General features: G+C 41.1%; 1 protein-coding gene across 5 annotated transcripts in view; it reads left to right on the top strand.

Moving 5' to 3' along the window:
- The window catches only part of chd6 (chromodomain helicase DNA binding protein 6), a 65,415-nt gene extending 39,717 nt beyond the window's left edge, over positions 1-25,698 (top strand). For 3 of the 5 annotated variants that reach the window (XM_028446296.1, XM_028446295.1, XM_028446297.1), the window contains exons 26-45: positions 1,594-1,753; positions 2,852-2,941; positions 3,023-3,126; positions 3,985-4,114; positions 4,692-4,770; positions 5,005-5,062; positions 5,802-6,177; positions 6,331-6,539; positions 7,200-7,297; positions 7,686-8,432; positions 9,486-9,740; positions 10,705-10,975; positions 11,874-13,256; positions 13,423-13,574; positions 14,421-14,669; positions 15,466-16,041; positions 17,397-17,636; positions 18,884-19,024; positions 20,011-20,115; positions 21,739-25,698. In XM_028446296.1, the coding sequence (XP_028302097.1) occupies positions 1,594-1,753; positions 2,852-2,941; positions 3,023-3,126; positions 3,985-4,114; positions 4,692-4,770; positions 5,005-5,062; positions 5,802-6,177; positions 6,331-6,539; positions 7,200-7,297; positions 7,686-8,432; positions 9,486-9,740; positions 10,705-10,975; positions 11,874-13,256; positions 13,423-13,574; positions 14,421-14,669; positions 15,466-16,041; positions 17,397-17,636; positions 18,884-19,024; positions 20,011-20,115; positions 21,739-22,812 (6,497 nt within the window). In that variant the 3' untranslated portion in view covers positions 22,813-25,698. The remainder of the gene's footprint in view (positions 1-1,593; positions 1,754-2,851; positions 2,942-3,022; positions 3,127-3,984; positions 4,115-4,691; positions 4,771-5,004; positions 5,063-5,801; positions 6,178-6,330; positions 6,540-7,199; positions 7,298-7,685; positions 8,433-9,485; positions 9,741-10,704; positions 10,976-11,873; positions 13,257-13,422; positions 13,575-14,420; positions 14,670-15,465; positions 16,042-17,396; positions 17,637-18,883; positions 19,025-20,010; positions 20,116-21,738) is intronic. The other 2 variants (XM_028446299.1, XM_028446300.1) reach the window with 2 other exon arrangements.
- Positions 25,699-26,084: the final 386 nt, after the last annotated feature.

Below are 26,084 nucleotides of genomic sequence, written 5' to 3'. Positions count from 1 at the left end.
TACTGCACCAATGGAGGAGCTGGTCATGGTCCATGTGACTGAAGTAGGTCCTCCTTGTGTAGCCACCATCAGCTACTAAAGCCACGCCCACTGTTAACCACCGGGATGGACTGGTCAGATCCAGCTTTATTCTACATTATTTTAGAGCGAACATGAGCGTTAAGTGTTTTGTTTAGAGCCACAAAGATGCACTAAATGGATACTATGGTATGTGGAGATGAAACGTTGCTTTTTTTGGCCAGATCGAGTCCCCCGAAGCAACCGGAATCATCCATTAGTCTGGTTACAAACTGTGTCACTGCAGCTGATATGACTTTTCCAGGCAAAATAGCTGCAAACATGTTCAATAAATGTTAGTATTATTTTATCTTCTGCTGCTCTAGAAGGACTTTTAAAGAATAAAATCTACAGAAACTTCTACTATGATCATATATGATCTTTGACCGAGTAAAATTCACTACAGGTACAGTTTAAAATGACAACAGTGGCCATTATTGATGGTTTTTGCATCTCCTGGTGGCATTTTCACATACACATTTACAAACCAGAATACGTGACAACAGTATATGGAGTAAAAGTCATTCATATTCCTTCATTGAGAAGATTCTTAAAAGAGAAGTACCATTTTGTTTGGGATATTATATATTTTTTGTTTATTTTTATATATATAATAAGATATATAATAAACATCAATTTTTAATTAATTTAATTTTTGTATTGTTATCAGGATATTAGGGATGTAACGATTAATCATAAGGCAGTTAAAAATCGATTAATAGGTATCACGGTTCATATCGATACTCTGAAAGTTGAATCGCAGTACTTTTTTTAAATTTAAATTTATCATTTTCTTGTCCAAAAGCGTAGGCGGCAGGCGGAATCTTTCTGGCCGCCTTCTACTCTTAAACATGTTCATAAATGATTCCTTACCTCTTTAGCACCGAAAAAATACCTGTAATATTACGTGAATATCTGTAAAAGTCACGTTTTTCTATTAGCTCTGTCTGCTAGCATAGCATCTCTTTTTCACTGCAAGAATGGGTTACCAGCGCCCTCTGCAGGTCCAAACAAATATCTGATATAAATACAGTGCAATGACTTTTTTTTTTTTTTGAGTCCAATTGTTTTGCATTGTTTACTATAGAACCAGAATTTAAATTAATAGGCTTCTTCTTCATTTGTATTATTCCTTTATTTATTTCATTCAAGATTTATTTTTAGTTAAATTGCATTGTTTTGAATAGTTTATCAAGGGATTCTTTTGACAATGAAAAATAAAAGGAAAATAATATAGTATTTTCTAGTTTTTTTTCCAAAAAAATAAAGGAATATTTTTTAGTCATCATTTGCCTACAGTCCCATTTTGTAAAATAAATCTTGAGAGAATCATATCGTGAACCCAGTATCGTGAATCGAATCATATCGGGAGTTGAGTGAATCGTTCCATCCCTACAGGATATCGATCTACCTATATTGTGATATAAAATGTTCTCCATATTGCACAGCACTATTTCCTAATATAAGATTGTTCAGAAAGTGATGGGCCTCGTTTAACATGCTTTACTCTTGTTTCATCCTGTTTCTGTGTGTCAGGTTTATCAGCACCGGTTCCTCGGGGTCGGAAGGGGAAGAAGCTGAAGAACCAGCTGAGCATTTCAGAGCTGAAGAACGTCGACTGGCTGGTCCACTGTAACCCTGAGGTGGTTCTACAGGACGAGAGCTACAAGAAACACCTCAAGCAACACTGCAACAAGTCAGTTCTCTTTTAATCCAGAGATTATCCTCCTAGAAACAGGGGTGCTACTTTTTCACTTATGATAAAATACCAATATTATGGCCTCAATTATTGGCACGATAGTGATATCATTTTTAAATGATATCGGCAGGAGGAATTCATACTTTTATGACTTATTTTGTAGTGTGGAATGTATTACTCAGAGAACAATAGTCAGCAACAGTAGGGATGAGAAAAACTGGCCTATTCATTTTTAACCAATAGTTATAGACATTTATTTATTTAAAAAATCTGAATTTTCTGCAATTCAATTAAATAAATGACAAATTATTCTATAAAACTGAAACATAACCTCAATAAATGTAGTAGGAACAAATGATGTATCAGTGTGCTTCTATCAGAGATTCTAGATGTAGGCCGATATAATCTGATACTTTATTTTTTGCTGATATCGGACCAATATTCAATACCAATGCCGGATCTGGACTCCCTTACCTGGAGCTGCTTCTGAACCCCATGTGTCGGGTTTAATTTCCTTCAAATGCTTGAAAAATGTTTTTTGTTATAAATGCACTTGTTTTATTATCGTATTATAAGATGTATGTTTTTGTGTTTGGTGAGGTTTGCATTTGGAATTTACTGGTGAAATATGTTCAAATAGTTCAGGTGTTAAAGTGATCAATACAGTTTATGTTGAGTAAGAAATAAAGTTACTTGGGAACTCTGTTTCCATTATCCTTAGAAATGGGCAAAATCTAAATTTTTTTTTTAGAAAAACCTGTTAATGGAAACACCTGAATTAAAAAACAAACAAACCGCTAAACAGTTTTTACGCAAAGTTTCGCGGGATGAGATTTCACATTCAAAGCGCAATTATACTTAGTTGAAATTTTAGAAACATCGCTTGTGTTTTACACAGCTAAGTTCACAGTGTGGGAGGATAGTAGAAATTAGCACGAGATGAATACGATTACAATCCGATGTGATCATTTATTAAAAGTATTCATGAGCCACAGTTTGTGGAAAGCCTTTAAAAGTTTCTTCTAAAGAATTAAACAAATATGACACATTTCTCCAACTCTGTGTTTAGATTGTTTGTGTTGTTTTTGAACACAGAGTTCTTCTGAGGGTGCGGATGCTCTACTACCTGAAGGTGGAGGTTCTGGGTGAAGCTGCCAATCAAGCCCTGGAAGGGATTCCTGCCAGGTACGAAACAGGAGACAGTGGTGATCACATGGGTTAAACTTTTTTACTTTGCATGTTTTGACTGAATTTGTGCGTGTGCAGCAAACTGGAGGTGGTGCTGCCTGACATCGACTACATTGAGATTCCAGTGACGTGGTGGGACGGAGATGCAGACAAGTCTCTGTTGATAGGTGTTCACAAGCATGGTGAGGACTCACAACACACACTTGGACTTATTCAGTATTCACAAGTGTGTAGTGATCCCAGAACTGCAGCCAGGTTTTGGGTCAATTACATTTTTCAATTACAATTACATCATCATTTATCCTTGTTCAATTACAGCTCAATTATGATTACCTGACCGGCAGTTTTTTCTCTTAAAGTGACAATAAAATTTGACATTTTTATTTTCTCTCTTGAAAGTCAATTACAATTCTATTCTTAATTACTAAAATTCAATTTCAATTTATAACAATTACTGAGCCTGAAATAAATAAGCCCATAAAACTTAACCTTCCTCTTGTGTTAGCTTTCTGTTAGCATCTCTAATGATGACTGTAAAATACACTTAAAAATATTATCTATCAAATGTTTTATCTATCAATTGGTTTCCTTGTTAGGCTTCCTAATTAATGAAAATATAGGTTTTTTTAATATTTTAGGGTGGGCGTCTGAGCCTTTTTTCTGTCAGTATAACCCTCGATTTCATTTGTTTTTAAAATGGTAAAAATGATCCTCAAGAGAAGTGACAAAACTGGTTATGAAACATTTGAATAATTGTCTATGTGTAAGTCATAGAACTGTAACATGTTCCACAGATTTGCTTTTAATGAAATTGTATTTGGCAATTGAAAATTGCACCAAAATGTTATGATTAAAACAGCAACATATTTTTTAGAATTATAATTATAGTTACGTCATAATTGTAATTAATTATCAATTTAGCAATTACAATTACAATTGACCCCAATTCTGTTTGCAGCTATTAATTGCTTTAAAGAAAAGAAAGGACATTAGAGACTCTTGTTGTGGTTTTAAAGCCTTGTCTTATTTGTTTGGTAAAGGATATGAGCGCTACAATGCGATGCGAGCTGATCCAGAATTATGTTTCCTGGAGCGAGTTGGGATACCAGATGTCAATGCTTTGACTGTGGAGCAGACGGGAGGGGAGGCAACCACTGACATCACTGAAAGGTAAAATACACAGGTTTAGATTCGCAGGGTTAAGAAAAATCTTAGTCAAGGTCGTATGTCGGGATGCACGTAGACTTCCTTTGATAATGTTTTACCTGTTGTACTCGTAGATCAATAAATCAAAGGTCATTAGTTCAAAAAAAGGATATTGATGCAAAAATTCTGTACATTGCATTGTGGGATGTGGCGTCCTGTAGACCAGAGGAGTTGGACTCCAGTCCTCGAGGGCTGGATTCCTGAGACTTTTAGATGTGTCCCTGTTCCAACACACCTGGTTGAAACCAATGTGTTGTCATCAAGCTCTGCAGAAGCAGGCAACGAACCATTCAGTTGGTTCAGGTGTGTTGGAGTAGGGACACATCTAAAAGTCTCAGGCCCTCGAGGACTGGAGTCAGGCACCCCTGATGTAGACGGATGCAAGGAAGTGTTTTTACTTCATTTTCACTGTGATTTCTTGTGTTCGCCCCCCAAAAAAACTTTTTACTGAAAGTTGTGGCAAAACAAAAGCTGATCATATTTTTTCGACTTTGAACAAAACCTCCTCGTTAATGTGTTTTTGTTGTTGTTTTTTTGTTAGCGTGAGCAAGACAGAGGAGGTTAAAGATGACAGTGAAAGCAAAACTGACGCAGGCGAGGATCGAGAGGAAATCAGCAAGGTAACGAAGGACTGACGTCGTCCAACCTATCGTACCCGTGTCGTTATCCTGCCTCGATATTCTTCTAATTCCAACTAATGTCTGCAAACTGTAAATGTATATATGTTGTAATACTGAGATCCTTTTAAGCATAAATCCTCTTACTGCAGTGTGTGCATGTTCTCCCAATGGTTTTTAAGCCACTGTAGATTTTTTCAATTTATGACTAAATGGGTTCATGTGTTTTCATCCCAGGGAGAGGAAACCTGCTCCAGCACGGACACGTCGGATAAGCCCGACAGTACAGGTCCAGGTGAGACTCCCACTGACACAACTGGAACGCTTGATTTAGGGCTGGGACTTTATTGCATTAATTACGATTAATTAATTACAGAAAAATCTTGAAATCACGTGATTGACAATGTCACACCGCCCCACTGCTTGTAAACATTGAACTTCTATCCTAAGTGTGTGGCTTAAAAACAGTCTGTGATTTACTTGCTAACTTCAGTCACCAGAGCGTGTCAGCGCACTGTTTAAGGTAGAGTAAAGGTCCCTTAGGAGAGCTCTTTTTTTCTGCTCCATTGTCTACTACCAAACAGCAGAGTTGGAACTGTTGCCCTTTGCACTCAGATTTTTTTTTCAGGTCACATCTGTTTTTAGCTTTTTTTGGTAAACAAAAGAGATTTACATTAAAACTTTTCCCTGATTATTTAGATCAACCAAAAGCAGCACAAGTTGTCATTTTGACTGGAAAATCTACTAAATGATCTAAAAATCTGGCTGAATGTTTCACTTCAATAGAAATCAATGAGATGTTTGCAGTCAGTGGGGCCGTGTGACATCATCAATCGCGTGATTTCATGATGTTGGAACAAAGGCTCTAAAACTGTAAAGTAGTCCCATTTTTTAAAAAGACAAATAATTAAATTTGGTGCAGAATGTGTTTTGTTAGGCATAGATCTACTAATAAGGACATTTCAAAGATTTTAGACCAAACTTGTAAAAACAGTGGAGGATCTTTTTAATGAAGAAATGTTTTCTTTCCTCAGACTCTCAGACCCTCGGGGACCTTTGTGCCCAGGACAGCACGTTGGTCACCACCACCACGTTGACAGGAACGGGCACCGGCGTGGCCTCGCTCCACGTGGTCCAAGCTCGGCCCATGTGGCCCACGGGTCCATCTCTGACGGCCCGTCTGCGCCGACTCATCACTGCCTACCAGCGCTTCACGCTGCGGCGTGAGCCTCTGCTGAGGCACGAGTACCTGCTGAACGACGGCCTCCTGGGCATCGGGGCCAGAGCCACGGGGGCGGGGCACGGACACCACGCTGGGGGCCCGCTGGCCTGGCAGCTGGGAGAGGAGCTGAGGAGGTGTTCGGTGTCAGCCTCCGAGCCTGATCCGCTGTTCCTGGAGTGGCAGAGAAGGTGAATTATCAACACAGCTTTAATGTCACGTCTGATGCAGATTTCTTTGAGTTCTTTTCAGTTTATTTTGAAATCCTAGATCCTGGAAACTAAAGTCTAGTGTTTTTTTGCCTTCTGTTTTTCCTCCTCCCTTCATCTCCTGTCACGGACAAGGTGGACTCGTCGGGAGCAAGCAGACTTTTATCGCACCGTGTCCTCGTACGGCGTGGTGTACGACCCAGACAGGAAGACGTTTGACTGGTCCCAGTTCAGAGCTCTGGCCCGCCTGGAAAGGAAGACCGACGAGAGTCTGGAGAGATACTTCAACTCCTTTGTCAGCATGTGCAGAACCGCCTGCAAGCTTCCACCCAGGAAGGAAGAAGGTATTTCACAATGTGACCACACTGGAAGCTCTCTTTTCTCACGTTTACATCACACGTTTTCTAACAAAGTTTTCCATCATTGTTCAGGATGTGCAGGTGGAACCTTCCTCCTACATACTTAAAAACTTGAAATGTAAATGTGGTGCCATTTTTGATTAAAAAGCGTTCTATAATGTAAAATATTCTTCATTTAGAACCACAATGTGTGTGAATATTTTGGTCTCAAAATAACCGCAAAAAATGTGTTAAAAACTGAGCTCTGAGGCCCTTAAATTAACTTTTTTTTTTTGTTGCAGTTTTTCTGTTGTGGTGGTTTTGGATGAAATGTGACAGAGTCAAGTTATAGGGTTGCTGGTCAGAGGTTTATTTGGTCAAAGGGTTTTGGAAGCAGACCGGTCTGGGATTCACAGGTTTCAGTGTTTTTGTCCCACTTAATCTACCATTGTTCTGTGCTCTCAACGTTTTGTATGCTGCTGATAGTGGTAGTCATGACATAGCACAGCCTCCTCAGGCAGAGACCTTGGTGTGTGCTATCGGTGTACAGTGGTATCTGGCCTGCTTAGGGCAGTCTGACCAGAAGTGACCAGGAAAGCTTCTGTAATCACATATCAGTGATGGCCTCATATTTCCTTCATAAAGTTCTTTCTCTCTCTCCTCCAGGTTTGGTCGACCCGTCGGTGCTGGTGGAGCCTCTGACTGAGGAGAGGGCAGCGCGGACGCTTTATCGCATCGAGCTGCTGCGCAAGATCAGAGAGCAGGTGGGCGGGACAATTTTTATTTAGTTTGGAGAGATTTCGTCAGTTTTGAGGAAAATTTGTCTGTTTTTGGCCACTCTAATTTTCAACTTTTAATCAATTTCTGTGGTTTTATAATCCAATTTCACCACCTTTTACACCATTTTTGATCACTTTTAACTCATTTTATGGGGGTCGTCGGTCTCCGGCACCTTTATTTTGGGGGTCGTGGGCTAAAACCACCGGTTGAAAACCACTGCTCTAAAGGGCCAGATTTGGCCCCCGGGCCTTTAGTTTGACACGTGATTTTAAGCACATCGTTTGTCTACCAGTAGGAGAAGTAAGCATGTAGTAAAAGCGCTGAGTCATTGGAGGAGTCCATGAGAAACAAGGTGTTTTATTTCCTCTCCAGGTACTCCGTCACCCGTTGCTCTCGGCCCGCCTCCAGCTGTGCCGGCCGTCCCTCTACTTACCCGTGTGGTGGGAGTCTGGGAAACACGACAGCGACCTGCTGGTGGGGGCGGCCCGTCATGGCTTGAGCCGCACCGACTTCTACATCCTCAACGACCCTCAGCTGAACTTCCTGGAAGCTCACAGGAACTATGTCAGAGGACATTCGTCCCACCTCCACCCCCACCATCCCAGCCTGGCCGCCCACCACGCCATGGCGTCCTTCTCCTCCCAGTCACACTGCTGTCTGTATGGTTCTGGACTGGGCCACCACTCCCCCCAGCCTTCTGAGTACCACCACCACCACCACCACCATCAGTCCCACCAGCAGCAACCAGTGACCTCCCCGTCCCCCTCCCCTTCACCCTCAGCCCTCCCTCACCTCCACCCTCTGAAGGCTCTGGACTCTCATGATTCCAGCTCAATAGTCGCTGCGGCCCGTGTGGAGTTCCTGGACTGCCCCCCGTTGGACGACGCTTTAGAACTTGGAGCTCTGCAGCACGACTCCATGTCAGGGAAGGCGTCCAAAGACATGCTCAACGGTTTCCCCTTCAACTCGGCCGCCGCAGGCCAAAGTATGCTGAACTCGTACGGCGTGGGAGGAGCCGACCTGGATTCAAACCTCCGGAGTGACGTTCTGGTGGGTGAGCAGGGTTCTTCAGAGGAAACCGGGCTGATGGCTCCATCAGTGGAGCTGGACCAGCTACAGGTGAGAGAGTGAAATAATAACTAGAGCTGCTACATCCTCACAAATTATTAAAACTGCTGGAAACCATCACTTTTTATCAGATTAAGTCAACATGTAATGTACTACTCATACTAAGTCTGATGTCAAAATGAGTTGTAGTGCATTCACATTAAATCATGGTTGAGGTGAATTACGTTTTTCAATTACAATTACGTCTTTAATTATCCATGTTCAATTACAACTTCATTGCAATTAAAGTGAACGGCTTTTTTTTCCAATTGCGATCAAAATTATTTCCCTTGAAAGTCAATTACAATTACATTCTTCACTGCTGAAGTTCAATGACAATGAATCACAATTACTGAGGCTTTGATAAATTAGGCCATAAAACATAACTTTCCTCTTGTGTTAGCTTTCTGTTAGCATCTCGTATGATAACAGGTCAGTTTTGACCCATGTCTCAAATCATCTGTAAAATCTCTTGGTCACCTTGTTAGGCTTCCTAATCAATGAAAATATTAATATCATAAATATTTTTGGTGTGGGTGTCTGAGTCAGTCACTGCACCCCTAGATTTATTTTATTATTTTTTTTAATGGTAAAATTATCCCTAAAAGAACTGAGTTTATATGAAACATGTTTTAATAATTGTTAACTACGTATGTGTGAGACATAGAACTGTAACATGGTTCCTCAGTTTTGCGTTTAATTGATTTGTATTTGACAGGTTTTATATAATTTCCATGCCAATTACAAAGTCAAGACATTTCTAAGAATAAAGTAAAAACACGTGTATGCATCCGTCTACAGGACTCCACATCGTGGGATGGGGCATCATGGGAAATTATTGGTATAGAAGTAAAACAACATGAACAAAATTCTAAATGCAACACGTGTTAGAATGATGAATAAATCGCTTTTTTTCAACACTTACTGAATGAAAAACAGTTACCATACATTTGCATTTGAATTAATTAGTTGAGTGTTTGTACAGTTTTTCAGGTTTTCCTCATTTTAACAAATGTTGATTTTGAATCTCTGAGTGATGACTGCTCACCTCCTGCTTCTTCCCAGGCTCCCTGGGACAGCACGGACCACACCAGTCCGGCTCACCACATGTTCAACGAATCCGACCCCATCCTGGGTCCCTCCACCCTGGAGACGGGTTTTCTGGAGGAAGAGGAAGAGGAGGCTCAGGGGGCGGATCGGGACGGAGAGGAAGGCGGTACTCTGGAGGAATGTTTAGGCCTTCCGCCCTCATCCTCACCCTCCCACCACTCAGCCGGAGACTCCGTAGAACCCCTGTCCTCCAGCTATATACTCTTTAAGGTTCGTGTTTGCGTTTTTCATTTGAGGGTTTGTTTACTTTTCTTCATTCCGTGTCATTTCAAAATATTTTCAGGACATCCCATGCACTTAGTCTCAGAAAATTATGAAATTTTTACCAATTGTTCTGTAATGTTCAATTTTTCACATCCTTATTTTTCTTCCATTTTCAGCTTTCAATATCTCAGGAACTACATCACATAGGAAACTGAAATTTAGTATAATAAAACAGCTCCACCTACTCTCTCAGAATATACAAAAAGATCTGCTATACATCCTATCTGGTGGACATGCCAGCTTTTCAAAATAGTGGAACATGTTTGGTCCTTCAGTAAACAACATAGCGTATGTCTCAGCTCCCTGTAATTTGATCAGCTTAGAGCTATGAACATAGACTGTTCACATCACTAATGATTAGTCACAGATATGCTTTGGTTCTTGGGTGACACACACTGGAAAACCGAAAGAAATACTTTAGTGACAGATGTTTATTGGCCCATAACTGCAGATGGTATTGTAGGAAAAAAAACCTGATTTCTTTTTCATTTATAGTATAAAGGTTACTCTTTCTTTGGATAATAAACTTTTTGGAATTTATTCATTTTTATTTTAGACCACAACTTAGAGCTATTTCATGGTTCAGCACTCGCAAATATTGAAAATCATTTACATGAGGCTATTGTAGCTTGGCTCTGTGTATTAGTTTTTCACTGGTAACATAAAAAATATAAAAATCATTGTATCAACAAAAAAAAAGAAAGAAAACTTTTTCATCACATTGAAACAGTGAAATACATTTCGCTACAACTTTAATACGAAGGCAGAGGTTCAGAGGATGAACAGAACTCTAATGTTTGACTGAATTTGAGAGTTTGAGTCTTTGTTTGCCACGCAAAGTCTTGTTCTGTATTTTGCGTACCCCACTTTGGGAACCTAGGCCTTAAAACATGTTGGTGAATGTTTTCAGGACATCGATGTGAACGAGGAACCCAGTGCGGATCAAACGGACCTTTCAGCAAGCCCCCCTCTGCCCTACGACCCGGCTCCGCCCCTCTCTCTCTCTGACGGCCTGGGTCACTCCGACGCCTCGGAGAGTCTGACCAACCCGGTGGACGAGGGGGAACCAGAAGACCCAGTGGGGTTTGACTTCGGCGACGGAGAAAGGGAAGCCAAAGACTCATCGCCGGAAACTATGGCAAAGGATATAGAAGAACAGCACGATCGTAATCCACAGCAGAGTACGTGAAAGGAGAGTCTATTGATCTATAGATAAATATTATATAGTAGCCTGGCAGATATTACAAAAAGTTGTTCACTTCTGGAACAAAGCATGGGAGTTTTTGAGTATGCTGAATACATTTTTAATTGTATTCACACTAGTAAACCAACGGTTCCCACTCAAAAACAAGAAACTCAAGATGGCCGCCATCCATATTACCAATTTGGATATTTTGTCATAGTTTGCTTCAATTTCACGTAGAAGCATGATCTCAGTGGTGAAATAGAGGTTTTCGGGGTCAAAGAATTCAAGAATATATCTATAATACCGTAAATTGTGGTAGGACCAAGATATAAGATGGCTGTCATCCGTATTGCAAATTTCAATCTTACCATAACTTCAGTTCTGTTTGACATAGAAACATGATCTTTGTGGCAAAATGTAGGTTTTTGTGGACAAAGATTGTCCATTTAATAGACAGTGGCCATCTTGGATTGTGTTCTGAGCACAATTTACAGTATTTTAAGATATATAATGGACTTCCTTGAGCCCTGAATACTGATAATTAGCCACTGAGATCTTGCTTCTAGTTATGACAAAATATCCCAAGTGGCAAATACAGATGGTGGCCATCGTGGATTTCTTGATTTTGAGTGGGAACCATTGGTTTGCCAGCATGGATGCCATTAAAAATGGATTCACCACACTCAAAAACTCCCCATGTACAAAATTTTAGGCTTTCTTCCGCAAGTGAACATCTTACCCTAAAATGTTACTAGTTCTAATCTTTTTTATTTTGTGACCAAAGTTTGTTGTTGTTTAGGCTAAATGCAAAGATTGCCCAGAATACTATATGACCTCTGAAAACTGTAATTGAAATGACTAAATCATAACTACATTAATCTTTGTTTCTTTAGGTTCAAACCAAAGTTTAGGAGTTTTGAACACGTTGTTGGAAGTGCAGGAGATGGACGGCATAATGACAGAAACAAACCTAGTTAAGGAAACCTCAAACCAACACTCCCAGTCTGTGTCGCCTGACTTAGCCAACAACATGCAGCCGTATCTCGGAAGGCTTGAACAGGAGGGAAGCTTTGTGAGACCCGAGTCCCCTGAAGGATCTACAGAGAAGGTGGACAGACTGATTCTGTATCGGATGGCAGAGGAACAGACGATGGACAATGAGGTCCTAATGGGTCATGGAAGCGGTGAGTTTGTGGAAATGAAAGGAAGTCCCTTTGAATCCAGAGACCAAATGGTCCTGGCAGAAGAAATGGATGAGATCTCAGACGGGGATGCGGAGCATGTTTCTCAGGTTATTTCACCTAGTCACGAAACAGCAACACAAAGTGTGACAGAAACCGATGGAGAAATCAACGAGACACAGTTGGAAAGTATGTATTCAGATTTATCACGGCACTCCTGTCATTTTGTGTCCATTTCATCCTCTGCTGAATCGTCAAAGCCTCTTGAGACAAACTTGGAGAGTAAAAACCGTGACGAAGCCCAAACTGAAGCCATCGATAATGGTCAGAACAGTTTCCACACACCTGTGTTTGATCAGGACAGAGAAGACAATCGTCTAAGTGAACATGAAGTCAAAGCTGGTCCAGATAGAGAGACAAATCCCTGTGACCTGACGTCTTCACCAGCCCGTGATGGTAGTGAGCGTAAACCCGACACGCTCATGCTACCGATCAAAGTAGAGGAAACTAAGACGGAGGGCGTCAGTCCAGATAGCTCTGACTTCAAACATTGTGATTTCCTCTCCTTTCACGTCAAGTCAGAAGACTTAGTGACCCAAGCTGAGCAGATGGACTACCCGGTTAAGCTCGAAATGCCAGACACTAAACCTGAAGACCTTAGTCTTCCCGTGAAGCCCAAGGCTTCAGACGCCAAACCTGAAGTCTGCCAGTTTGCAGCTTATTCCGATGGAAACAAGAACAAAGCCGACATCAAACCATTTGCTCTTGGCTTGGCTGCGTATCCAGATTGTTCCGACCTTAAGATGGAGAAGAAGCCGGAAGATCTGAGGCTTGCGGCCCTTTCGTTGTCCATCAAACCTGAAGCCAAAGCTGAGGGTTCGTGTTTCAGAGGTTACCCGGACAGCCCCGAGGTCAAAGCTGAGGCCAAGCCTGAGAGCTCAGCGTTTGCGGTTAAAGCGGAGACGAAGCAAGAGATATTGGAGGCAGACAGCACCGTGACTACTCCCAAGCTGGAGCAGCCAGACCTTCCAGCCGATTCCTCCCAGAGTCGAGTGATGAAAAGCCAAGTAAAAGAAGAGAGGCCAAGCACGCCAGGTGAGAATATTCAATTCTTTTCCACTTTATTTAGATTTATATAGCATAGTCCTGATTTTAGAGATATTATGAAAGTGGAAGAAGGCTGTCCGTGAGATTTGCTTAAAATGGGAGTCAAAGGATAAGTCGGTTAATCTTGAGTAAAAAGCAGATTTCTTGTCTGTAGCATCTGTGGTGGAGGGCTACCCTGGCAGCCCCCGATTCGCCGCTCCCGTTTCCATGTGTGAGATTCCCGACGGCCTTCATGATGCAAGAGAACCCACCATCGCTCAGCTCCTTCAAGAAAAAGCACTTTACTCATTTTCAGAGTGGCCAAAGGTAACACCAGGGACCATAACTGAAGTCTGTGCTAACAATTAAACATCCTGTTTTACTTAACAGTTGTCTGATGTATATAATATACGTATTTAGTGTTTCTTCAAGAAATTTTCAAAGTTGGAAAATTCCATATGGGAAATAATGTGAATTCATCAAAATTAACGGAAATAAACGCAGAATTTACAAAATTAAAGTTTGGCCGCTAACAAGGATGTTAAATAGTTACCAATCAGATTTCACGTGAGTACATTTGAGATTAAGTGTTAATTTTGATTACGTTTTAGTTGTAGTCTTTGGCCTAAAATGCAACTTACCGGTAGTTTTAGTCAAAATTCAGTCATCAGGACTATTTAGTTTTAGTATATTCAACTAAAATATAGTGTGACGTTTTATTTTGAAGGAACTGGAAGTACACATGACGAAGTAAATTAAAAAGTAATTTTTTCCTTTTATTTTGTAAAAGTTAAGATACATCAATATATTGTTTGATTATAAATACATAGTTAAATGAAACGTAGATTTTTGAGTTTCTGTTGTTAAATAATTCTTTGTTCAAATAAATAATTTAAGTTAAAGCAAACACGGCACTGTTTGATCTTAAAGATCAGTTATTGGTATCTGTTTTTTCCACTGAGAAAATCACACACAAGATGCTTAAAAACTTGAATAATTAAAGTTCTACTTAGAAATACATCAATTTAAAATGACTTACAATAAATGTCATGAAAAGCATATATTTTTAAATACTCCCAAAATTCCCGAGCTTAGCTGTCTGTCAAAATTCACCAGAAATGTAAAAATAATTAGCAAATGTGTTTATTTATTACTCTCATCATGTCAACGTAGGACCGAGTGATCATCAACCGTCTGGACAGCATCTGCCACGCCATCTTGAAGGGGAAATGGCCTTCGTCGAGCGAGCAGTACGACTCGGCCGGGTCTGTGAGGGCCAACAGTCTGGCTCAGCAGCAGCGGGCTGGGGCTGGGTTCCTTCCCACTATGGCAATGGGTTCCATCCCAGGCCAGGCCAGAGTCCAGCAACCCAATCCTGGGCTGGGCTTCCCCATTCCCCCTCCTCTCACTAGACTACCTAAGGTGAGTGCTAACCTGGCAGCTCTTTGTCCCATCGTGCATCCATCATCTGTCTGCTTTTATCATTCATACAAATTACGCCTGATTAAACTGCCAAATATATCAACTTATTTTAAACTCAGAGAGTAGAAAACGTTTTCCCATTATTATTTTTTTTGACAAATTATTATGAATTTGGAGAATGTTGTTGTTTTTTCCACAACTGTTTCATTTTTATTTAATCCTGGCTTTACAGTGAAGCCTTAAAAGATGTGAAAAAAAAAACAATTAAATCACAACATATGTAATACAAGTCTGTTGATAATTACTAAGATATAAAAACACTTTTTAATTCTCTTTTATGTAGAAAAGCAAATTTCCAATCTATGTAGTTGAATCGTAGGAATAGAAATCGATTCATTGATCTAATGGATGAATCGTTGCACCTTTAAAAGAAGTATCTGTCAAAAAGAAATCAGGCCCCTTTACAAATGTAGTTGAGGACCTCTGCTGGACAGAAAGAGTAGGAATATGAAATAATAAATGAATTGTTTTTCACATTCCACTTTATTTAATCCTGCATACAGATGGATTTTCTATGGTTAAAATGAACAAATATTCATATGAAGATGAGGTATTTTATTTTAGTTTTGGACACACCTCTTCCATAGTGTGAACGTGTGTGTGTGTATAATTGTTGCATGATTCTAGCTGCTCTACTTGTCACTGTGTTGTGTGTCGGTGCTCGTGTTTGTTTAACGGAATCATCGTCTTTCTCCCATTTTTGTCCCACCCTCACCCACCCTGTCTGCCTACACAGTACACACCTCGAGGTGGGGCGTGTGGGCGCGGCGCAGCGTGGCGCCTCACCTCCTTGCCTCTGTTACAGGAGAGACTCGTGGCTCCTCCTTTCTTACCTGAGCTCAAACGAGCAGCTCGGAGGTCCTTCGACTACGAGGCTGTGGCGGCCAAGGTCATAGCTGGGAAGTCTCCGTCGGCCCACGCCACCACATGCTCCAGCTCCAGTGGAGAGAATGCGCCGGTGGTGGCCCCGCCCTCGCAGCGCACGGGGGGGTTGCTGATGAACGGTTGGCAGGAAGCAGCCATGGATCTGACCAAAACGTCTGGAGAAATAAGCACCACTAGCGAGGCTGGGGGCGGTCAGAAGCTGGTGGCTCCGCCCCCTATCACCGCGCCGCTGCCCGGCCCCGTGTCCATGGACATGGCTGGAATACTGCAGGCTGGGCTCATCCACCCTGTGACGGGTCAGATAGTGAACGGGGGTCTGAGAGGAGATGATTCTCTGAGGAGGAGGAGAGGAAGGAGGAGGAATGTAGAAGCTCTTTACTCTGAGTTCACAAAGAACCGAGGACTGCAGCACCTCCCCGACTCACAGGTGGGTGGACTGAGAGGGCGGGGCTTCCTCTGGGACAGAGGTTACTAACCTCCTGTGCTCTTCTTCTGTAACACAGGGAAAACTATCAGTGGTTCCCAAACTTTTTTGGCTCACGTCCCCCCTTTGTTTTACTTTTGAACCCAAGTTCCCTCTTCGTCTGACTTCAACATTTTGCTCAGAATTCTGTGAAAAAACAACTTTAGAACATAATGATGGAATGAATGAGTGATAACACATTTTATGGTGGAATGAGACAGTAGTTAGTGCTTTCTGAATTCATTTATTTCTATAGTTACTCATCTAACGCCCGGTGTGGGACCAAGTCTGACTCTTGTATTTTCATTTCATTTTCATCATTATTGTGAAATTATCATTTTTACCTAAAAATGGGAATTATCAAACTTCATATTTTCAAAGTTTTGCTCTCTCTCAAGTACCCTGTGTCGTGCTATCACGTACCCCCTGTTGAGAACATTCTCAACTGGTCTCACCCACATTTTGCCATGGTCATTAAATTGCGACCCACTTTTTTTTTTTCGAATTCAATCAACCAAATTTTGTTTTTCAAAAATAGTTGTTGAAAACACACTGATATAATTTTTTTTAAATGTGAATCTATATATGTTCCTGTGCAACATGCATTTCACAGCATGCCTGTCCACGACCCACCAGTTGAGAATCGCTGCTTTTGAGCATCGGTTCCCAAACTTCACACAGTCCCACACATCTTCAGACATTAATCCATGTACCACCTACTCCTGCACACTTAAAAAACATAATGTAATGTTATATACAATGTAGCCCTACAGTGAAGTTTACCTGTACCCATGCTGTAGAAGTAGAACATGTGTTCTCAAGGGCCGGATTTGGCCCCCGGGCCTTGAGAGCATCCAATTTGGCATCCAGAGAATGTGAAAATGAACATGAATCATTGTGTAAATTACTAAATATAATTCAGTTGTAAATTGTTGTTGAAAGAATTTTGTGGAATAATTAAAGTTCTTTCAACAACAATTTACAACTGAATTATTTGGTAATTTACACAATGATTCATGTTTTTGCTGTCATTTTTACTGCAAGAGAATGCAGGCCGAATCGAATGCTTTGCAGGGCCGTATTTGGCCTCCGGGCCTTGAGTTGGACACTTCTGCACTAGAGGGCAATATTACAGAGGCCAATGCATGGAGGCTCCTGACTGCTGCTCGATTTTTATTCTAGATTCCAATGTTCTCACGCTTCCTTTAATTTCTATTCACATACCCACTATGACACTTTGCGTACCCCTGTGGGTACCCTAACCCAACATTGTTAACCTCGGCTCTAAAACCACATCCCGTGTGTTTTTTCACCATCAGGGCAGAGTCGACGCCGTCAGCCACGCCTCCGTCTCCTCGTCCACCTCCTCGCCGTCCCCTTCTCCTTCAGAGCGGCCCACGGGGCCCCCCACGCCCTCCTCGTCCTCCACGCCCACCCCCACCCAGACGCCTCCTCAGCCAGAGATCATCGCCATCGACAGGGAGGCGGCGAGTAAAGGCCTGATGGAGTGGCTGAGACAGAACCCAGGATACAGCATGGACCTGCCAGCATTCGCTCATGTGAGTCTCACCCATCCACCCACAGCAACAAAAGGTCTGTGCTTTTATTTTGTAGCACAGACCTTTTATTTGTATCTTTTATTTTAGTTTACATACCTGTCCTTTAGGGATGTAAGGATACAGGTATATCCTAAATCAGATAGAAATCCATGCAAATAGGAGATTAAAATGGATACAGCACAGTATGTGCATCGATACTATACAATAGGGCAGACATGGGTGCCTAGCGGGCCGGGGGCCACATGTGGCCCTCGCTCTAATTTTGAGTGGCCCTTGAAGTAAATGCACAAAATGAGTAAAAACATACAAAATTACAGAAATATACACTAGACGACATAAATACACAAAATGACTCCAAAAACACACAATGGCAACAAAAAAACACAAAAAAGTGATAAACAAAAAAATTCTTCAAAATCACAAAATGACAACAAAAATACACAAATTGGCACATAAAATACAAAATTACAAAAAAAAAAGAAATATGAGGAAAATACGGTTAATGACTTACAAAATACACGTAAAACAATAACACTTATCTTGCACAATAGCATTTTGAGATTCCTTGGAATGAAAAGTGCATTATAAATTGAAATTATTATTATTATTATTATTATTATTAATAACAAAAAGTGCAAAATGACAAAGAAATTACACAAAATGACTACAAAAACAAAATTAAACAATAAATTGCACTAAAAACACATGAAAAAAATGACGATACAAAATTGTTGTTTCCTGTATTAATGCTCAGATTGGTCATTATTCTAAATGCTGATGTGAATGTTGATAATGTGACCCTCGGATCAGAAAATCACAGTTGCCCATCTCTGTAATGGGGGTGCTGTGACTGTTTTAGTGCAGACATACACAAACAAACACACACCGACACACACCTTAAGAAAAATATATATTTTTGTTGAACTTTGCGTGGTGATAAATGAAGAAATGTGCAGTTTATTTTAGTTTGAGTTAAAATAGTTTGTAAGAAGGTTATAAGATGAAAATATATTAGTTAAAAAAAGCAACTTACAATTTAAATAAATTGAAGAATCTGTATTTTGACAAAATAAAATCTCTAAGTATTCAAATTGAAAGGCTAGTGCATCATTAAATCCTAGTTTTTGATTTGAGTTTTTTTTAAATTTAATTTAATTTAATTTAATTTAATTTAATTTAATTTAATTTGTATCGAATCATTGGTCGAGCGTATCCTTACACCACTACTGTCCGTCTCTTCCCTGCAGAGTGGGGCGGGGCTATTACACAGTTTTGTGGAGCGGCCCAAACAGAGGAGGCATCGCTGCAGAGACCCCACCAAACTGGACATCAGCTCCTTAACTGGGGAGGAGAGGGTCCCTGTGGTCCACAGAGGGACGGGACGCAGGGTAGTGCATCACTACACACACACACACACACATACACACATACACCGCTTTCAATACGTTTCAATGTGTTTAATGTTGAAATAGTAATAGATCACATTTTTACAGCCAAAATTTCATAAAAAGGTTCATATCATGTTATTTTTCATCTCCATTTGTTCTAAGAACCCCAAAAACATAGAATTTGAGGTTTATTTTCCCAAACTCGCCTTTTTTCCAGAGTTTTAGCCTCTGAAAATTCACTTTTTGAACAACTCTACACAAACAGGCTGATTTGCATCCTACTTATGCAAATTCATGAGTGGGCGTGTCTATAGACGGGACACTGACTTCCTCCTCCCCTCACGGTGACGTAGGGTCAGAGGACGGCCCGCCCTCCTCCCACCCACTCCATAGCCGAGCTCATGCTGCTTTATAAACATGAGACAGAGCGTGGGGGCGGGGCGTTTACCGGTACATACATAGACTAGAAAATACATACACAGCACTGCACGAAGGACGCTGAAATGTTCACCTTTGTGAGCGTGTCTGTTTACATGTCAATCACTGCAGAGAGCTTCCTGGAGGCGTGGCTTCTCCAGCTCAGTGCCACGTCAAATTCATCATGAAAGTGGGAACTCGTCTTCAAATTGTAGCGAGGTGTTTGTGCTCACCCTGCAGTAAGAAAGGAGCAAATCACCCTCTAAAAGTTAATTTAGCCGGTTAGGTTACTCTATTTACTTTATGAAACGGTAAGTTACGCTATTCATGAGTCAGAAGAGGAACCACTGCTTCAGCTGATCCAACCCACCAGGTTCATCAATAGTCTAGTAAATCTCGAGCAGATCAGGGTCGTGAACCTGCTCATAAATCTTCGGTGGAGGATGTGACGCGAGTTCAACATTTACTAGTGAACTTAAATCCCCCAGGCTATGTTGAAAATATCTTGTTGAAAGCAGTGGATTCCTGAAGCGTTCTGTGTTTGAGTTGTTCTTGTGCTTCTCCTGCAGCTGGGTGGTGCCATGGCTCCGGCCATAAAGGAACTTTCCAGATGGTTGGATGCCAACTCTGAGTACTTTGTAGCCCCGGACTGGGCCGTGGTGGTCAAACACTCTGTAAGTGCACCTTTTGTAAGATTTTAACCATTCAAAGTTCTTCTTTTTTACATGTTCTAATGGATTAAATCATGTCCACGTCACCAACGTTTGTCTGTCACAATTAACTGTAATGTATCCAAACATAGATATTAACATCCATGCAAAAGTAATATGATTAAAAAAATCGTTCCAACATTCCATAAATTTTCCATGGGAAGTCACGGGAAGAAATGGGGAATTTAGAAAACGGCGATAGTTGGGGATCAATTTCTGGATAATTCAAATAAATAATTCCTAATCCTATACATTATGACCTACTCTCTGGTTGCTGATGGAAGGTTGGGGTCATTTATAATTGTAATTGCCTAAGTGATAATTCATTGCAATTATGATGTAATGAAAACTGTAACTGTAATTGAAACACAATTGAATTGTATTGAGTTGAGATAATTGAATTTATAAGTGTAATTGGCATAGAAATTCTATAAAAAGTGTCAATTACATTGAGTGATTGATTAACAACATATGTCTTCCACATACGTAGTTAACGATCAATGAAATATGTTTCATCTAAAGTTTTCCCACTTCCTGTCACTTCTCTCCAGGATCATTTTAACATTTTTAAAATTGAAATCTAGGGGTACACTGAGAAAAAAGGCTCAAACGCCCACACCAATAATAATAATACCAATATTTTCATGTATTAGGAAGCCTAATAAGGTAACCAAGATTACAATTACATCTTCAATTACAATTCAATTACTGTAGAATAAATATGACCCGCATTTTTTCCAATTACATTTAAAATTACAGTTAGTTCCCCTGAAAGTCAATTACAATTATGTTCTGAATTACTAAGGTTCAATTACAATTAATCACAATTACTGAGCCTTTGACAAATAACCTCGTGAACCTTAACCTTCCTTATGTGTTAGCTTTCTGTTGTAATTGTAACTGAAAAATATGTTGCTGTTGTAATTATAATTGAGTTCAGATAATTGACTTTGTAATCGTAATTGGCTCAGTAATTGTGATTAATTGCAATTGAACTAACAGTAATTGAGAGCATAAATGTAATTTGCTTTGAGGGGATAAAAAAAATAAATTGTAATTGGAAAAAAATGCCGGTCATTGTAATTGTGATTGAGAAGACGTAATTGTAATTGAATAATGATCTTCCTCCCCTTTCCCGTCCTAATCCTAATCCCAGTGTTTTTCAACCTTATTTTTTAGCCAAGGTTGATACACCATTAACCCAAATTAACAATATACAGTCATTGTTGTCAAAGGGTTTAAATAGAAATCAAATGAACAGCAGCAAAAAAATATATTGTTTTTTTGCAATTAACAATGTTCAGTAATTCTTATCAAAGTAACATAAAATATAATTATTAGAACTACAATTGAACTTCTCTTATTTTATATAATGTTTTTTTTTTTGATATTATATAATTCTATTTTATATGTATATACTACATACAGTATAAATAATAAATACATTTATAATACATTTATACAATTCAACTTTGTTTTGTGTTGTTAAAGGTTTTTAGAACAATGAGGTGAAATTGTGGTTGTAAGCTCTGCTCCAGATGTTTCCTCATCGTCCGTGACTTCCTGCTTCTCCTCTCGCTCCTGCAGGGTTTCCTTCCTGAGGGGAAGTTTTCTCGTATCCTGACGGAGCCGGTGAACAGAGACCCCAACTCTCGTCGTCGTGGGCGTCGGCCTCGCAGTGAGATGCCAAAGCCTCTCCTGTCCGTGTCCGACTCGTCCTCGTCTGGACTCTGTCCCCAGCTCTTTATGAACGGGGGCCTCATCGGCAGCATGGACTCCATGGTGGCCATGCAGAACCTTCGCGGTGCCATGCCAGGGATTCCCATCTCCGGCATCATGGCGGCCGGATTCCCGCACGGTTTCCCCGCAGGCGGAGCGTCGGCGGAGGACGCCAAAAACGGCCTGAGTATGTTACCCATGATGCTGCACGGCCTCCCCCACGGGGCGGCCATCCCGCAGCACGCCTTGTTCAGCGTGGGCACCATGATGGCGCACACGGTGGCCCCGCCGCCTCCCAGCTCCACGTCTGCCTGCTCCTCGGCGTCACAATCGTCCGCTAAGGCGACTACAGCAGGGGGCGCGTCAAGCCCCCCCTCCCTGGGTGCTACGGCTCCTGCTGGGGAGAAGGAGAAGAGCCTGGAGGAAAAAGGAGGAGCAGCACCGGAAGAAACGGCCGCCCCCGGCAGCAGGGCCCACCCCAGCCCTGCCCACCTGGGGGCCGGCCCCGGCAGCCACCTCACCTTCAACCCCTTCCTCATCCCTGGAGTGTCCCATGGCCTGCTGTACCCGCACATGTTCCTGCCACATGGTGGCATCATGGCGCTGCCTGCCATGCCTCCTGGAGCGGCGGACGGCCCCCCCGGCAGCCCCCAGAGGAGGAGGAAGCGAGGGAGGGCGGACGAAGAGCAGAAAGGAGAGGAAGAGGAGGAGCAGGAAAGTACAGTTCAATGTGGCAGTGCCTCTCCCCCCTCTGCCTCCCCGCCTCCCCCCGGCACCTCTACCTCAGCGTCAGACGCACACCGACTCCACGCTGAGGAGCCCCTCCAGGGGGGAGGCCGGGAGCCCCCCCAGCACCAAGAACAGGACTCCAATGAGCCCAGCGAGGCAGGAGACGACGACGGGCGGGAGGAGCAGAGACAGGACGGAGGAGAGCTGGCCTGAGACCCCGCCCCCAGGCCCCCATACCCTCCCAACCCCCCAACCACCCCCCCCCCAGCCGAGCTACCGACCGTGTACAGTCTGTGCTGTGTCTGTCAGTCCGTGTCCATGGAAGACTTTTCTGAAAACGGCTTCAGTTCTTATATTTAACTCGGTCACATTTATACGCCCCCCACAATCTACACACACACACACGTGCACACATGCACACACACACTGTATGGTGTTGGTATTTAAACAGTCTTAGGGTCACGCCCACAATGTTTGCAAAGTTAAAAAAAGAAAAGGCAGCTTTACATTTTTTGCCATTTGCATGGACGACTTCAGGACGATTGTTGACGGTGTTGGTTTTAAACTCTAAATATTGATCATAAAATCTAAATTGATTATAAACTCTAAATATTGATCATAAACTCTATATATTGGTTATAAACTCTAAATATCAGCCACAGGTGGGAAGAAAAAAAAGAAGCTGTTGCCACTTTCTGCGCTCACTAAAAAAGCTATATTTCCCTTCAATTCCGTTCATCAGTACAAGAAATGTGCACGATGGGTCACAGGGAGGAGCCTCTGAAATGATTAGCATCGTTAGCTAGCGATCGTTAGCTTCGTTACTGAAATCAGTGCAATTAAAAACGCTGACATCCTGTACTGTAGTATTACTTTATTAAAAGTACACGTGAGTTTAAAAAGCTGCTTTTATGAGCATTAAAGTCGGCGAATAATCATAATATTTAAAGGAGCATAGGGCAGGATTTGAGAAAAAAATAAACATTCATTTTTCAAGTTTTTTAATGCGAACAGTGATGAAGCGCGAGAATGAGCCCACACACATTTCTACCTATTGCCTTGAAAAGATTGTGTGATACATTTTGTACTGATATTCTGGGCGTGAATTTCTCGCGCAATTCTGTGGACGTGAAGTGAAATGTCGCTGGTGCGTGTTCTCGACGGCTTGGAGAGGCGTCCCAATACCGGAAATAAAAAAGAATGAGAAAAAGACGGCTTGTAGACTGAAGGACGACAAGCCCAGTGGACTAAACCACTGTTAGGTTCCACAGATGTACGCAGAGGCATGTGTACAGGTATTGCAGTAAAGAGTCACATGAACAGAGGGTAAATAAATAACCGTGTCACATTTAAAGTGCGGATCCGGTTGCATTTTCTAATTTTTTTTCCTCAAAGAAATGACATAAATACGTTTGTTTTGGTAGACACCGATTTTATATTTTACAACTGTTAATGTCAACATCAGATCAGCGCACGGGTAACAAGCAAAAGTAAAACACAAACGGGGGCACAGTGCACGCAAGAGACCCATCGGATCTATTTACTTAATCCATGTTTCAAAGATGAAGATAATCCATGTTGTTGTGTAGAAAAAGGAATGCAGTGGCTGCTGCAGCAGGAAAGCAAGAACGCTGCGTACAAACGACACTAAGAGACCGAACACGACCACCAGTTCTAAATATCTGTCCGAACCCAACCCGTCAGGCTTCGGTCGGTTATCCATCCTCTGTCCACAAACAATGCCAATGATATCTGTATTTAATCTAACCACCGTGGTGTCACTATGACACTGATTTCTCCATCCTGCCCTATGCTCCTTTAAGAACACGGTCGTTATCTTGGCATCTCCGTTTTTAGCACAGCAAACATTTCCCGTTTGGAATGTTTGTTTATTGCTTTCACTAAGAAATGATGAGCGGAGAGAAAAAAAAGCCCCTTTTTAAAGTATTAATTTTGCACAAGTCACAAATAATTAAGTTGCTTTTATATGAAAAGCAAAGAACAATCATGATGAGATGGTTTGAAATGATGACTTTTTTTTAATTTTAATAACGTTCTATTACCACCAGGGGGCGACATGAGGCCGGGATGTGCGTCAGTTTGTCCCTGACTTGTAGTGTCATGTTCATCAACACTGTGTGTGTGTGTCTGTCTTAGTGTGTGTGTGTGTGTGTGTGTGCATGTTGCAGAGAAAAAGGGAACCGTGTGTGTTTGTGAGGGACATGAACAGATCTATAGATGTATACGGAGAGCGTGTGTTCCTCGTCCTCAGTGTTTGTTTTGATAGCCGTTCATTCTCAAGTGTTTCTAAATAATGTAAATCTAACGCTGTACATTGCTGACGTTTTTTAAAAGCTCTCCATTCGATTCTTTTTTCTTCTTTTTTTTTCTCCTTTAGTTTTTTCTCCATCTGGGGATGAAAATACTTGACATATGCCAGCGGGATTTTTTGCATTGAGGTTTAAAGCCCCCAGTGTTCTCTGTATCAGACTGTACTGTACATTCAGAGGGTGGTAATGTGCTGTTACACAACAGGGTGTGTGTGTGTGTGTGTGTGATGACTTTGTATGACTTCACGTAGATTTTTGTTTTCATACATGAAAACATTATTTTTGCACAATGTCTTTTGTGTGTGTGTGTGTGTGTGTGTGTGTGAGGGAGAATGTTTGTGTGCATGCATGCGCGCGCACGTTTTTGTCATGGAGCTCTTTATATGAAAGTAGATAAGTTGCAAAATAGGAGAACGTGTAAAATGTGATGAGAGCTTGTGTATTAAAAAAAAAAGCCACACACACATTAAATTAATTTTATGTCACAAATGATGGGGGAAAAATGTGAGTGTGTAGAGTTTAAAAAATGTAAACCCAAAGAAAATATTCACACATGCGTGATCTGAATGTGTAGTCACAGAAAAAAAATATTCACTGATGTGTAAACCAAGGGTGTCAAACTTTTCTTTAATCCTGGGGCTGAACACGGACCAGTTTGAGCTCAAGTGGGCCACAGATTCTAGGTTTAACATCATTCTGCGTTAGTTTTTAATATCAGTTAAATTCACTTTAAAAATTCTTACATTTTGTTACCATTTTTTGTGGAAATGTTTGTGAGAAATTGCAATATTTGTGGAATTTCATTTTTTTCCACAATTTGAAATTGTGTAGTATTATATATGTATATGTATATATATATATATATATATATATATATATATATATATATATATATATATATATATATATATATATTTTGTGGAGTTGGTGATTTTGAGATATCTACAACTGAATTATTTATTAATTCACACAATAATTTAAGTTTTCTCTGTCATTTTTGTTTTCTCCTACGGGCCGAATTGGAGGCTCTAAATGGCCTGGTTTTGCCCTCGGGCCTTGAGTTTGACACATGCACAAACTACTTTTCTTGCGTGAATCTGTTTAAGTTTTGCAACACATTTTGTGAGACGTCTGTTGCAAAACACATTGTATTTG

Source organism: Gouania willdenowi, chromosome 5 (assembly GCF_900634775.1).
Source record: "Gouania willdenowi chromosome 5, fGouWil2.1, whole genome shotgun sequence".
Classification (NCBI taxonomy): domain Eukaryota; kingdom Metazoa; phylum Chordata; class Actinopteri; order Blenniiformes; family Gobiesocidae; genus Gouania; species Gouania willdenowi.
This window is presented reverse-complemented; position numbering and strand designations above follow the sequence as displayed.